This window comes from Artibeus jamaicensis, unplaced genomic scaffold (genome assembly GCF_021234435.1).
Source record: "Artibeus jamaicensis isolate MK-2021 breed Jamaican fruit bat unplaced genomic scaffold, CSHL_Jam_final contig_464, whole genome shotgun sequence".
Taxonomy (NCBI): Eukaryota; Metazoa; Chordata; class Mammalia; order Chiroptera; family Phyllostomidae; genus Artibeus; species Artibeus jamaicensis.
Window position 1 is genome coordinate 13,876,679 of NW_026521842.1, and position 13,345 is coordinate 13,890,023.

At 52.2% G+C, this 13,345-nt stretch overlaps 1 protein-coding gene across 1 annotated transcript in view; it reads right to left on the reverse strand.

Moving 5' to 3' along the window:
- Window positions 1-321: 321 nt before the first annotated feature.
- ST3GAL2 (ST3 beta-galactoside alpha-2,3-sialyltransferase 2) overlaps window positions 322-13,345 on the reverse strand; it is a 42,555-nt gene continuing 29,531 nt past the window's right edge. Inside the window, exons 2-7 of the mRNA XM_037154177.2 lie at window positions 11,008-12,395; window positions 8,816-9,009; window positions 5,623-5,802; window positions 4,013-4,058; window positions 3,597-3,716; window positions 322-2,770 (exon numbers count right to left, since the gene is read on the reverse strand). Of these exons, the coding sequence (XP_037010072.2) occupies window positions 2,597-2,770; window positions 3,597-3,716; window positions 4,013-4,058; window positions 5,623-5,802; window positions 8,816-9,009; window positions 11,008-11,346 (1,053 nt within the window). The 5' untranslated portion in view covers window positions 11,347-12,395 and the 3' untranslated portion in view covers window positions 322-2,596. The remainder of the gene's footprint in view (window positions 2,771-3,596; window positions 3,717-4,012; window positions 4,059-5,622; window positions 5,803-8,815; window positions 9,010-11,007; window positions 12,396-13,345) is intronic.

A 13,345-nucleotide genomic window follows, 5' to 3' on the forward strand; every position in this document is an offset into this window, starting at 1 on the left:
AGCCTCATGGGGAGTTCCACAGACCCTGGAAACAGAAAGGAAACATCCCCATCCCGGTGCCTGCTGGATCTGCATGTTGTGTTGACCCCTGGCAATGGAGAGTCTCCTCCCTGCTGGTTCACTTGGGCACCCTGACGGGTGGTGGTGAAGGACCACCCTCCCACAGGGCGTACCTTGTGGCCTGGGGTTGGGGTGCCTCATGTATAAGGAGAGGGTGTTGAAGAGTCAATCCCTCCCCCCTTCGGACATTATCCCCCCAACACTCTTAGCCATTACTTGGTTACAGCTCCCCACTGACACATTTCAAAACAAATGACTATATAGTGTTTTTGTGTGTTTTTTTTTTAATTCAGAAAGAAAGGAAATTTTTAAAAACCAAACATTTGTTTAAATAACTATTGCAGAAAAGGAGACCTGGGCTGGATGCTGGGACCTATCTCTTCCAGAATGGGGATTTATTAATGTTTTACACAAAACAAAAAGGAACAGAAAAAGAAATAAATTATTCTGCTCAATACTGTTTGGCATAATTCCATTGTTTTTTCATCTTCTAAACACTCACAACAGCCTCTTCGGGGAGCACTGGAATGAGACAGGCAAGAATGGCTGGTGCCTGGCTGTCTAGAATGGTGAGCGGTGGCCCTGAGCAGCATTCTGCCCAAGGCCACCCCCCAAACCCACCCCCGTTCTTTATTCTACTTACTTTTGGAATTAGGAAGGTACAGATTCAAACTCAATTCTGATTATATTAACTTTTGGGGGTGCCCACTGCTCCTCCCAAACCCTCATTACTGTTCCCCCAGCCTGCTTGCTGCAGGAACTACTCCAACGGCCAAGAGGGCTGCTCGGTGGCACCAACTCACTAAGAAAGAGGGTTGTATCTGGGTTGTCACTGGTGGGAAAGGGGGTCCTTTTAGTGGTTTGGAAGCTTCACAGAAGCTTTTTCCCCCTCCTACACTTCACTAATCTTGAAGGTTGAGAATACCATCAGCAGCTTCCTCTAGGGACTTAAACTGGGTTCAGTCATGCAAGTAACTTCCAGTTGTAATCCCTGGTTGTTAGCTTCCCAGCCCATTCCAGAGCTGGAAACGGAGTGAGTTAGAGCAAAAAGGCAGGAGGTGAGCATGAGGAGGAGACCTAGGGGCCGGGGAGGAGGCATGCAGAGGGGCAAGTCTACTCCTCCCCAGCTAGGCTCCCGGCTATTTCCACGGCCAGCTTAGAATTTTGAAAGAATCTTTGTTGATCAGCCATATCTGGTAATCTCAGATTAACTAAATTATGAGCCCAAAGCAAATTCCACCCCCAAGCAAGAGGCTTCCTATTCCTCTTTGGGGTGGTGGGGGAAGAAGGTGCATGCACCAGGCAGCTAAGAGGCTCCTCATCTCCAGCCTTCTTTCCCACACGTATGCTCCCTCTTTTGAGCCAGACATGTGTGTTTGTGCGTGCGTGTGCGTGTGAGAGAGAGAGAAGGCGAGGGTGGGAGTGGGGAGAGGGTTGAATGAGAAAAGCAGCAGTGCCTCAATCAATCCCAGGGCAAGTTTTTTTTTTTTCCCCCCCCCAGAGCAAGTAGGCTAGTGAGGAGCCCCAGAGCCTAAGGAGAGACACTAATGGTTGTAGCCAAGGATATACGTGAGAGTGAGAAGCACCTTACATTTGACGTGAGGGGGCTTCCTTGTCCCCTGCCCAATTCCTTACACCTATGCTCCGGAGTTAGGCCCTAGGCGAATTCCGTCCCCAAGCAAGGGGTGGACACAATTTGTTTTCCAGTGGGACACTAAATGCCCTGGTCAGAAAGGCCATTCCATAGGGTGGCCAAAGGCGAGGAGGGGGAGAAGGGAGGCTGAGGGTACCCACGCGCCCTCTGGATTCTCACTGCATTTCTTTGGTGGGTTGACACTCATCCATCTTGGCCTAACCGATAAAAGAAATTAAGGGTCTAAAATTCTCCCGGAGGCCTGGAAAATGGGAGGGCTCTGGCTTTTTTTCTTGGGTTAAAGAGCGCTTTCTGGAAACCACCTGGACCGCTCCTCGACCACCCCAAGGCCACCAGGGACCCCCAGGGAGGGGGAAGCTGAGCCGCCGCAGCCCTCCCCTCCGTTTCCTTCTCGGTGTCCTTGGCGGGTATCAAGCCCGCAAGAGACTCAACAGCTCTTACCGACCCTGAAGAAAGTACTTCGTCTAAATCCGAAGCCACCTCTACTCCGTAAAATGCGTGAAACAAAATAGTACCCAAAAGCATAAGTGAGTGGGGATTGAGGCCACCGGTTCGCTTCCAAAGGCCATTGATTGGGGATGGGTCCCGGCGCCGGAAATTGACTCGAGTTGAGTCACATGATTGGTTGAGATAAACATAGGCTCCGCCTGACTGCAGCGTTGATTGGTACTAGGCCCCCAAAGTCTTGTGATTGACAGGGAACAGCGGGCGCTCGCCGTTTGGTCCAGACCGCGCCCGGCTTCGCTCCGGATTGCTTGGAGCTGCCCCACGCCCGGTACCTCGCCAGGCCCAGGCTGCCGCCCACGGGCTAGCCTCTAGTCCCGATCCGGAGTATGCACGGGCACCTGGCAGCGGAGCCGACGAGACGCGGCCAGGCCTTTCTCAGTTGCCTCGATAGACCTCGATCTTGCTGGCCTTGGCCAGCATATCGATGATGTGGGCCTCGAAGTCAGCGTCGTGCACACCGGTCTTCCGGAACTCGCCCGCATACCGGTTATTCTCCCAGTAGTGGTGCCAGTTGCCCCGGCTGTCGGCCCCGAATCCGTACACGTTCACCTGTAGGGGAGGTTGGTGCAAGTCATCCCACGTTGGGCACCGTGTTGGACCGGACACGGGAGAGGCTCGGTTGGTAATGGAGGAGAAAGAAGCCGCAGCCACCCGACAAGTGGGAGGCAGCGGGCAGCTAATCCATTCCCAGAGTGTGGGAAGCACAGGAAGAGAGGACAGCCCGGTCTGGGCTAAGGACACTGGAAGAGAGACTGCTGGTCCCTCTCAGCTCTCTCCCACCCATTCAATTGCTTCAAAAACATCTCAGCTTAGAACTAGTTCAGCCCTAACTTCTTATTCTTATTTTTCTAATGTTGTACTTTTATTTGAAAGTTGGTCAAGTACCCAATACTATACACTGGAGAATTTACTGGCAAAAAAAGTGGGTGGGCTGGGCGTGAGCACTGAAGTGCATAGCACAGTAGTAGCCCTGCCCACGTGCGAGATGCGGCTCCTCGAAGGGCTCCTTGAACGACTAACCTCCGTGTTTAACACACAAGATGGTAGGCTTGGGCCCTACCGCTATGGGAGACAATCACACTATCTCCATGTTTTTAGTTACTTTATGGCGAGTAATATCAACTATGGTAGTATTTTGTTTCCTTTGTAAATAAGTTTAACTTTTAAATGAAGTGATTTCAGATTTGGTAAAATCATTAAAGTAGTAAGTCTGGGAAGTGCAGATCTATACTGCCTAAAAATGGGGGGAATCAAAGCCACTTGGGTTCTGCCCACAAAAGCACATTCCTCCTGAGCCACTGCTGAGCTCTGAGAAGGGCTGCCTTCCTCCTGTGCCGTGGGTCCCACTGTTTTATCCCCAGACTGGGCTACCCACCTCATCGCACACATGCAGGGCAAAGAAGAGCACCAGCATCCCTGTAGAAGGGTACCGCCCGTGATGCTCTGTCCACCTGTCGTGGATGTATTTGAAGAAGGCTGGGTTGTAGATCTGGACCTGGATGGCAACAATATGACAGGCATATGAGGCGTTTTGGGGGTCCAAAGACTCCAGCTGGGCTCCGAGCAGCCTCTGCCAGTTCCTCCACGCCTGCCCGGGGAGCTGTTCATCTGTGTGTTCCCTGGTTCCTTGCATCCACTGTGGAGGTCAGGCTTACCAACAGATGGGGTCACTGCAGGTTCTGGAAGGGTGCTAGGAGATGCCTGAGCCACAGGACCAGGCACACCAGGAGTCAAGCCTGCACTGTTTCCATTGAGGTGGGAATAAAGAAGGGGGCAGAGGAGGGAGCTCACCTTTTCTTTGTCTACTCGAAGGAAGGACTTCACCGGGGCATAGGTGCTGTAAGCAAGCAAATAAAAAAAAAAGTTAGATGGTCCTGTGGGGCCCAGGGATGCCTTTCCTCCCACCTGGCCCAAGTGATGACACCCTCACAACAGGCCCCCTGCTTCCAGACTGCTCTCCCACACACCACTGCAGCACCTCACTTGGAAACCCTGCCCTTCTGGGTAAAATAAGGATGTTTTAGACTTGCATTGGGGCCTTCCATAATCCAGCCCCCACCCTTCTTACCGTAACTCTGTTGTCAACTCTCCGATTGAATTAGACGATCACCTCAAACCCACTATGTGTGTGCTCTTACCTGGGCCCCACACTGACCCTCTTCCTCCTCCCTATTAGCCAGCCTTGGCACTCATAACCTACACTCCCTTTTCTAAGAATATGTGGGACTTAAACTTGACAGCATTTATTCCAGCTTTTATGTCTCCTAAATATAAAGTCAGGACACTGGAACTCATACTTCTGTGTTTAAAAATACATGATGACCACAGGCAAAAGGTGGAAGCCCTATTGTCCATCATCAGATGAGGGGATTAACAAAATATGGCATACCCATTCAAGGGAATACTATTCAGCCTTTAGAATGAATGAAATCCCAATACATGCTACAATGTGGATGAAACAAAAAACATTATGCTAAGTGAAATGTCAAATATAAAAGGACAAAACTGTATAATTCCACTTACATGAAGTACCTAGAATAGTCAAATTATAGAGAGAAAGAATAGTGGTTATTCGGGGCTGCGGGGAAGAAGGTATGTAAAGTTATTACTAATGGCTACAGAGCTTCCATTTGAGATGATGGAAAAGTTCTGAAGATGGGGAGGGGTGATGTTTGCATAACAATGGAAATATGCTTAATGCTACTGAACTGTATGGTTAAAATGATAAACTTTTAAGTTACAAATATTTTGCTGCATACACATAACATCCCGGTGAGAGAGGGCTGATGAGTGGCCGCCTTGGGGGCGGTGTGGGAAGTGGGGGTGATGACTATGGTGTACAGGGGTATCTTTAGGTCTTTAGATTTTTAGATTAAAGGTTTTCATCTTTAGAATACGAAAGTGTTCTAAAATTAATTGTGGTGATAGTTATACAACTCTAAATAGACTAAAAGCCATCAAATTGTACACTTTTAATATGTCAATTGTATGGTATGTGGGTTATCTCTCAATGAAGCTATTTAAAAAAATACCTGGTTTGGTTGAATTTTCTGAGATTCTTGACTGTGACTGGGCAACAGGCCCAGAAGAAAGTTCTCGGAAGGCAGAGCTCCCACAGTCAGGAGCCACCCCTGGGAAGGAGACTAAAACTAGATTGTTTTTTCCTCCCCTTTCCACCACCAATATGCCGGCTGTCACCATGCAGCAACTGACACAGAACACGCTCGGGCCTCCGCTGATGCCCCACCCGGGGCCCTCCCTACCTAACTGCCTCCCTCCTCACCAGACCGCCTTGGCCAAAATATTCTGTTACAGGGACTCTAAGACCCAGTCCCCAGGAAGACCCCTCCCACGGTGGCCCTGTCACCCGTACTGCACTTCCAGGCAGCGGGCTGGCTCACAATCGGATCTGCCCCGTGGACAGGGCACTGGCGATCCACAGCAGGTCCAGGGCCTTGAAGGGCACCAACACAAAGCTGACGTTGGTGGGCAGGTTCTTGGCACTCTCAGGGTACATGAAGTGGTGGGTGGTGCGGCTGCCAACGTCCTGCTCAAAGCCCACGGTTGGCGCCTGATTCATTCTGCAGGAACGAGAGGGTGACATGAGAAGAAACTGCCATAGAAACAGCACAAGATTTTTAGAGGACAGCTTGGTGATCGTCCTCAAAAACACAAATGGGTGTACACTTTGATCCAGCAATTCCATTTCCAGAAATCCAACCTATAAAAATGGGTGTGTAGGTGTGCAAAGACAGGTGTACAAGGATAGTCACTGGAACATCACTTCCAAATAGTGAAAAGTAGAATCAAGCAAACAATAAAGAATCAGTTAATACATTTTGGCCATTCAAATACTGGAATATGGCCATCAGAATGAATGAAGTAGATGTACTGGTAAGAAATAAGTCCAAGAGTTAATCAATGAAAAAACCATGTAGTGTGAGGTAACCCACTTCTTTTATTTTTTATATATATATCTTGAATATCTACCGTGTGCAACAAGAGGGAATTGCAACCCAGAAAAGGGAAATTTAAAACTAAATAGTATACCATTTTTCATTAAAGAAAAATACTTTTGAATATGAGTTGAAACATCTAGAATGGTATTATAATTGTTAACAATTCTTACTCTTGGGAAATGGGGCTGGGGAAGAGATAATTCTTTTTTTATTGTGTACATCTATTGTTTTTTTCCAGTGATGTCTCACTTCTGTAAGGAACAGAGCAGGGTGGAGAAGAAGGCTTAAAAGGGATGGTTTCTCAGCTGCTGGGATACAGGAGAGGGTAGCAGGCAGTGGAAGTCTTGGTGACCCTTACGTTGGCTGGGCCCTGGGCTCATCAGGAGCTGGGGTCAAGTCTGCATCTTCTGAGGACTCAAGAAACAAATCTCATGTCACCAGAAATGAAGAGACTAAGCTGACCCTGCACATCAAAGGGCCACAGATGCCCCTGCCCCCGGTTGGCTTTGGAAGACAATCCCCTACTGCCTTTTCCACTCAACTGGCAGCCAGAGCTTTCACCAAGTCCCTTCACAGCCTGCCAGCACCACTGTGCCTCCCACCCCTCGGTGGGCCCTGCTGCAGAGCCTCCACCTCCCTCAGGTGCCTCCCACTTGCTGAGCAAGCACCAACTTTCAGAAGTTTGGGAATGAACTAAGTAAGAAGTCCAAAAGCTATTCTACAGTCTCCAAGACAGGGGGACATGGTGTGCATTTGGAGACAAATTTTGCTTTGAGGCTCTGCTTCATTCTGGAGAAGCCAAGCCCTGGAAAGGGGCCAGAGCAGGACAAAGAGAATGAGCTGTATCCTTGGATCTTGAGGGCAAAGCATTCTAGAACTCTATCTGCCCCTGGCTGCCTTCGGCTGCTGAAAAAGCACATAGGGGCAGGGCCCGGGTAGACAGGCGTTCGTGCTTAAGGTTTGACCTCTGGCTGCCTAGTCCCTTCCATGCATTCATGTATTTCTGGCAAGGCTACGATATGCCAGGCACTGCTCTAGTTGTGGACCTGTCTGCTGCACAGCTAGGGCAGGACAACCTCAACTCCATCTGGAGATGTCAGCAGGGCTCAGAAGACATTTTGGAGAAGGAGGCCGCTGGGGGTGGGGGCAGTTGAGCTATCATATCACCATAATTCAGCTTGACCCTCCCAGTGGGGTCTTACATTTGCTCCTGCTTGCAAGAAGGGATGCCTCCCCACCAGTTCCAAACCAAGATATGCCTATAAGCAAAGAGTCACTTCCACTGCTAACTGGCCCCTTATAAGTCAGCAGACAGCCAATTACCATCTGGTTCACCTCTCCCACAAATTGATTCTGGGACCCACTGCAACATACCACATCTAGCCTGGTCCCTGTGAGGGAACACCTGTGAATTCCTCTCTGCAACCTGGCCTGACCAGGTACCACCAAGGTGTCATAGCAACCAAGCCTTTTTTGCTTGTCTGTTGTGCTTCTACTCTGGAGCTTCCCAACCATCACTGAGGTGCAGATGGCAAGGCAAGGGAGGCGGGACTTTGGGTAGTGCAGAGCATGTTCCTGGGCTTCTCAAATGTTCCAGAGCTGCACTGGAGTGACTCCCCTACCTTAGCAACTGTCTCCGAGTAAAGAGAGGCCCCGCTTCAGCTCCCAGCTTGCCTCCCTTGCACTCTGGGTGCCCCCAATTGGATGATGAGAATCTCAGGTGGCTCTGAATTCCTGAAGGGGGCCTAGCATCCCCCACCCTCTCCCATACTCCACCACTCTCAACATAAGAAAAGTTTTACAAGGAATGTTAAAAACCTCAGAGACATTGCTGCCTTGGTGTTGCTATGGAGATAGCAACAGTCTCTAAGACGAAGCCCTTCCTTCCTCCTCCTGGGAAACTTGGTCTTTCTGCGATGCTCATCCTAAGAGATGCTTTGTGAAAACCGGGCATTTTCAGTATCTGATTCTTCAGGCTCTTCCTCCAAGGAGTGGGCATTTCCTGTCCCCAATTCTAGTGAAGTCAGAACACAGGTTCAGAGCAGAAGCAGCAGCCAATGCTCAGCTCACAAGTGCAGTCTTAGTCCCTGTCCGCCCCTAGACTTCTTGCCCTGTGTCTGTCCTCAAGGGGATACACCGATACCTTACTGAATGAGACTCCACACAACCTACACCTTGACACATAAGGAACAGAAACTCAGGGCAAGGACCAGATAGCTTCTTCTTCTGCCCAGGACATAGTCTTCGGTGAGTCTTCCAGGAGGAATCGCCTGTGACTATTAAGCAAGACGCTGGTTTGATGTGGGGGCCTCACCCCTGGCACAGCTACTGAGGGGGGACCAGGCAGTTAGAAGGGCCAAGAGTTGTCACCAGCGGTCAGCCAAGAGTCTAGTGTCAGCTCTTTTCAGAGTACTTCAGAGTTGGAAACTGAGTGCGGCTGTAAAGCAAAGTCTAGAATGGGAATTCTGCCTCCCCCTTTACCTCAATAAAGTTGAGAACCTTTCACAGGTGGTTCTGGGTGTTAGGGACCTACAGCAACCCCAGCAGCTCCTCTCCTGCCCGGCAAGGCCGAGGAGTCCAGTCTCCCCTCCAGAAGGCCTGTCCTGGGCCTACCCTCCGGCTCCCCATGGCTCACCTCATGATGAAGTTGTGCCCATCCACATCTGGCCCGTAGCCAGAGCCCCGCAAGTTGCCTGAGTTCCCCACCACCGCACAGCGCCGGCACTGCTGGGGGTCCCGGAAACGGTAGGGGTTCTCGCCTGGTACTATCTGGAACAGCTTCTCCAGCACCTCGTTGGTGTTGTGTGACTTGAACTGGGGCTGCAACATCTGCAGAGAGGAGGGGAAGGGAGAAGGTGTGTGCAGGCAAGGACTCCTGCCTGCCTCCCCTCCCCTGTCCTCCTCCTCCAGGGTCTTGGCCACACAGAACTCCTAACCAGGCTGTCAGCGAGCAGGAATTTTCTGAGCAGTGAGGACCCTCCCCTCAACAGTGAAGTCTCCCTTGAGCTGGTCTGAGGCATTGGAGGGGGTTCAACAGTCAAGGCACATTCTCCAGGGACCTGCAGGCATGTGCCAGGGGCAGAAAACCTTCTTGGGTGGGCTCCCCGTGCACAAAAAGCCCCGGCCTCTGTCTCCTCAGGACAGTTCTGGGTCACACAAAGAGGTCATCTCCAGGTGCAAGTTATGAGGAAAGTCCAGCCGAGCTGCAGGGGCTCAATCCCAATCAATCTATAGGGGGTGACCCAGGAACTGAGTCTGCAGGCTGGGGGTGACAGAAGCCGTGTGGGGCAAAGTTCACGGAACGTGTGAAGCTGCTCCCTGAACCCTCCGGGGGAGGCAGAGGTACGGAAATTCGTTCAATGCCACGACAGCTGGTATTGCAACCGCATGTCCCCTGCATGTCACCCCACCAGTCACCATGCCTGCAGGGCCAGGCAGGTGACAATACACAGGAATGAAGTGACAGGTGGGACCTATGGCAAACAGGAGGAGGACCCACTGGTCAGTAAGGGTAAGTTCAGTCAGTTGTTGCCGTGTGGGACTGTGAGCCCAGAAGGATCAAAAGTTCTAATTCTTCAAGAGAAGCTGAAAATGTGGACTTCATGTGAAACATCCTGATTTGCAAATGCTGATAACTAATGCAAGTATTTTAAAAACACTGAGTGGGCTGGGCTTGGCCTGCAGGCCACCACTGGTGAGGTCAAAACTAGGGCCTACAAGTTCCCCGTGGTCTGAGCCATAATCCCTCAGGTTTGCGGTGCAGCAGGTACTCAGGGGCCAGAATACACGGAGGGGTGAGGTGGGCCTGCTTCTCTGCCTCCTCTGAGCACAGGACAGACCCCTGAGAACAAGGACGTGAACCTAGTGTAGAGAGGGAGTTTGGCTCTGAGATGAGAACGCCCAAGTTCATGATGGTTAAAGGGGGTGACTGTGCGGGGCAGGGGAGAAGCAGCTTCTGATGCACCTCAGCTGAAGAACATGCTGCCTGGTACTTAAAAAGCCCATCCTTGCAGGCCAGAGGCCTGGCCGGCCCACAGGGCTACCCGTCCAGAGTCCTGCTCTGCCCCTAAGGCGGCTACCACTGGGACCTGGGCCTTGGACCAGCCCTGTGCTCTCTCTGAACTTTGGCTTTGCCCATAAAAGGAAGGCTGTGACCATGAGCAGCAGGAGGATCCTTCAAGGGCTCCAGGCTGTCACAGGAAAGGCCTGTGGAGCTCCTGGTGACCCCTCTGCTGTAGACCCCTGCCCGTCCTTAAGATCTGACAGTCTGGGCCAGGAAGCAGGATCTCTAAGTTGTTCTGATAAACCTGCTCACTTGGGCTCATCCTTACAGCTTCCCTGAATGTGAGGGGGGTGGGGGGAAGCTGGACTGCCAGGCTTTCTCAAGGGTCAGAGGATTCGGCAGTGAGGAGTCGCATCCCTGCACTGTAACAATTCCCGACGCTGAGAGCGGCTGCCTCCTTGTAAACAGCAGGCCTCCCTGTTGTCGTGGTCCTCACTCCTCACCCTGTTCTCACTTGGACCCCTTCTCTCATCTATGGCACCTGGTCTAGTAGGCATTTCTGGTCTAAGGTCGGCCCCTATAGGCCCTAGGGAAGGTTAGTTCTCTCTCCTTCCAGGCTAAAGCTCACCCTGCCCTTCAGAATCTGTGGTCCCAGGAGATGGCTCTGGTTAAATGGGCCTCCTGCTTTGTCAAGGCTCTGGGGGCCAGAAGACGAATAGCCCAAATCCAAGAGGGGGCTCTAAGAGTGACTCCCAAATGGGGTGGGGGGCAGATGCCTGGAGAGGAGCAGTAAAGGTAGGCAGGAGAGACCACGGCTCTCTCACCATCCACCACCTCTGGACATCAGGGGGCAGATCCATGTTTTCTCGGGTCCAGACGGGTGAAATGTTGCCGTCGAAGTGGCTGTCGAACCAGTCGGAGGCACCGGCATCGCCCATGCAGCGGCGGCAGGCACAGCTCTTGCCAGTGAGCCCCTCCTTGCTGAGGCGCTGTAGACCAGCATAGCTGGGCACCAGCTTCACCCGGTGGGTGCCACCCAGGGTCCCCGAGTCCAGGTAGGGCAGGGCGGCCATGCTGTGGTGGGAGTAGGTGAAAAGCAGGGACATGATGAACACCAGCAGGAAGGCCACGGAAAGGAACCACACCCGCAGGGAGCACTTCATGGTGCGAGGCCCCTGGGGGCTGGACCACCAGCCCGGCCGGCAGCCGGGTGTCACTGGGGCCCCTCCTTTCCCAGCCCACTGGCAAGCCAGCCACAGCCGTAGCCTGCCTGTTCTAGGGCATAAGGACGTGCGCTGCAGAGGGAACAGCAGCAGGAGTCCCAAGCCACTCCCTCCCTCAAGGAAAGGAGAAAGCAGATGGGCAGGAGTGGCTCCCCTGTCCCTGAGCCACTTGGGCCCCCGATTATGGCTTCATTGGGTCTCTCCGTCACTAGCTAGGCCACAGATGCTCTGCCTCTCCTGCTGCCCTGGCAAGGGGGAGGTCAGTCCATTGCAGCCTTCTAGTCCATTGGGATTGCTGGCTGCCAGCTCTGGGGGCCCCCCTCTTTGGCGGCTTGAAACAGTCCAGTCTGGAGTAGTCGGGGCCCTTGTGGTTCATGAGCAGACGCCGAGGCAGCCCCTCGTCCCCTGCAGCAGGGAAGCCTTTGAACGCCAATCACAACAGCGAACATGTGGGCTTCAAGCAGTCTTGATTCCATGCATGAGGCATCCACCCCTCAGGTGGTCCTCCCGGCCCAACCCCTCTGCCAGGGGACGGGAACCAGGCCCCACCCTGAGAGAAGAAACCAGGATGTTCTGTGGGTGTTACAAAACTGCTGTAGAGACCAAGATCCTCCTTGCGTTACGTTCTGCTCTTCTGCTTCCCATCCGGATACAGGTCCCTTCTCCTGACGGGCACACCCCCAGCTGCAGTTTCCTAAGGGTTGGTAAAGCTTCTGCTGCAATGGAGTCCTCTGGGGCCTGGGCACAGCTGCTGCTGCTCAGCACGGGGCTGCTTTGAACGCAGTCTGGGTCAGCAGAGCATGTGCCAAGCTCACAGCCGGGGCCCAGGCCTCCTTCCTGGTGCTGCTGGCCTGGACTCAGAGGCCGCTCTGCCCATCCCTGCTCCCCAGGGGCCAGCCGTCTTGCCGTCTTGCTGTTAGCTCCTGTTAGCAGCAATCCTCTGGCAGGTTCCCCTCACTTGTCAGGCTCCAGGTTGCCTCAGCATGACCCTGAAATTGCAGAGAGGAAAAAATAATATGCAGATAAAATTGCACATAGGCACACACGTTCTCCTCTAAGTGTGCCCCCAAGTCCCAGAGGGGACAGAGCCGACAGTAGAGGCAACGCCCATATAACCACACGGCGGACAAGAGGAAAGGGCTCTCACCTCTCTCCACAGACAGCATTGTTCTAACATGGGGCCTCAGAGGATGAGATCAGCCCACCATCCTCACTTGTTAGCCAGAAGGTAAGAACAGAAAGTGATTTCTCTAGAATCTTAATAAATAAGAACAGGCCCTGGCTGGTGTGGCTCAGCAGACTGAGTGCTGGCCTGCGACCCAAAAGGTTCCCAGTTCAATTCCCAGTCAGAGCACATGCCTGGGTTGCAGGCCAGGTCCCCAGTGGAGGGCACAGGAGAGGCAACCACACACTTATGTTTCTCTCCTTCTCTTTCTCCATCCCTTCCCCTCTAAAAATAAATAAATTAAAATGGAAAAAAATAAAAAGAACAGAAGGTGATTTCTTTCAAGTCACTTAGCAAATCACTACAAGAACCAGGTTCAGCAAGTTCCTATCCCAGTTTCCCTCACAGGCCCCAGGAGTGCGCCCGCCGGGCACTGCACTCGGCTGGGCCTCCTCAGCTCCCTGTCTGTCTGCTGTAAGGAAACGGTCCTTTTATTTCCTTGTGGCTTGTGGAACAAATTTATAATAAGCTCTTAATAGAATGCTTTTTTTTTTAAGATTTTATTCATTTATCTTTAGAGGGGAAGGGAAGGAGAGAGGGAGAGAAACATCAATGTATGGTTGCCTCTCGTGCGTCCCCTGCTGGGAATTGGCCTGCAGGGAACCTGCCTGCAACCCCGGTATGTGCCCTAACTGGGAATCGAACCGCGATTGTCTGGTTCGCAGGCCCGCGCTCAATCCACCGAGCTACAACAGCCAGGGCAATAGAATGCTT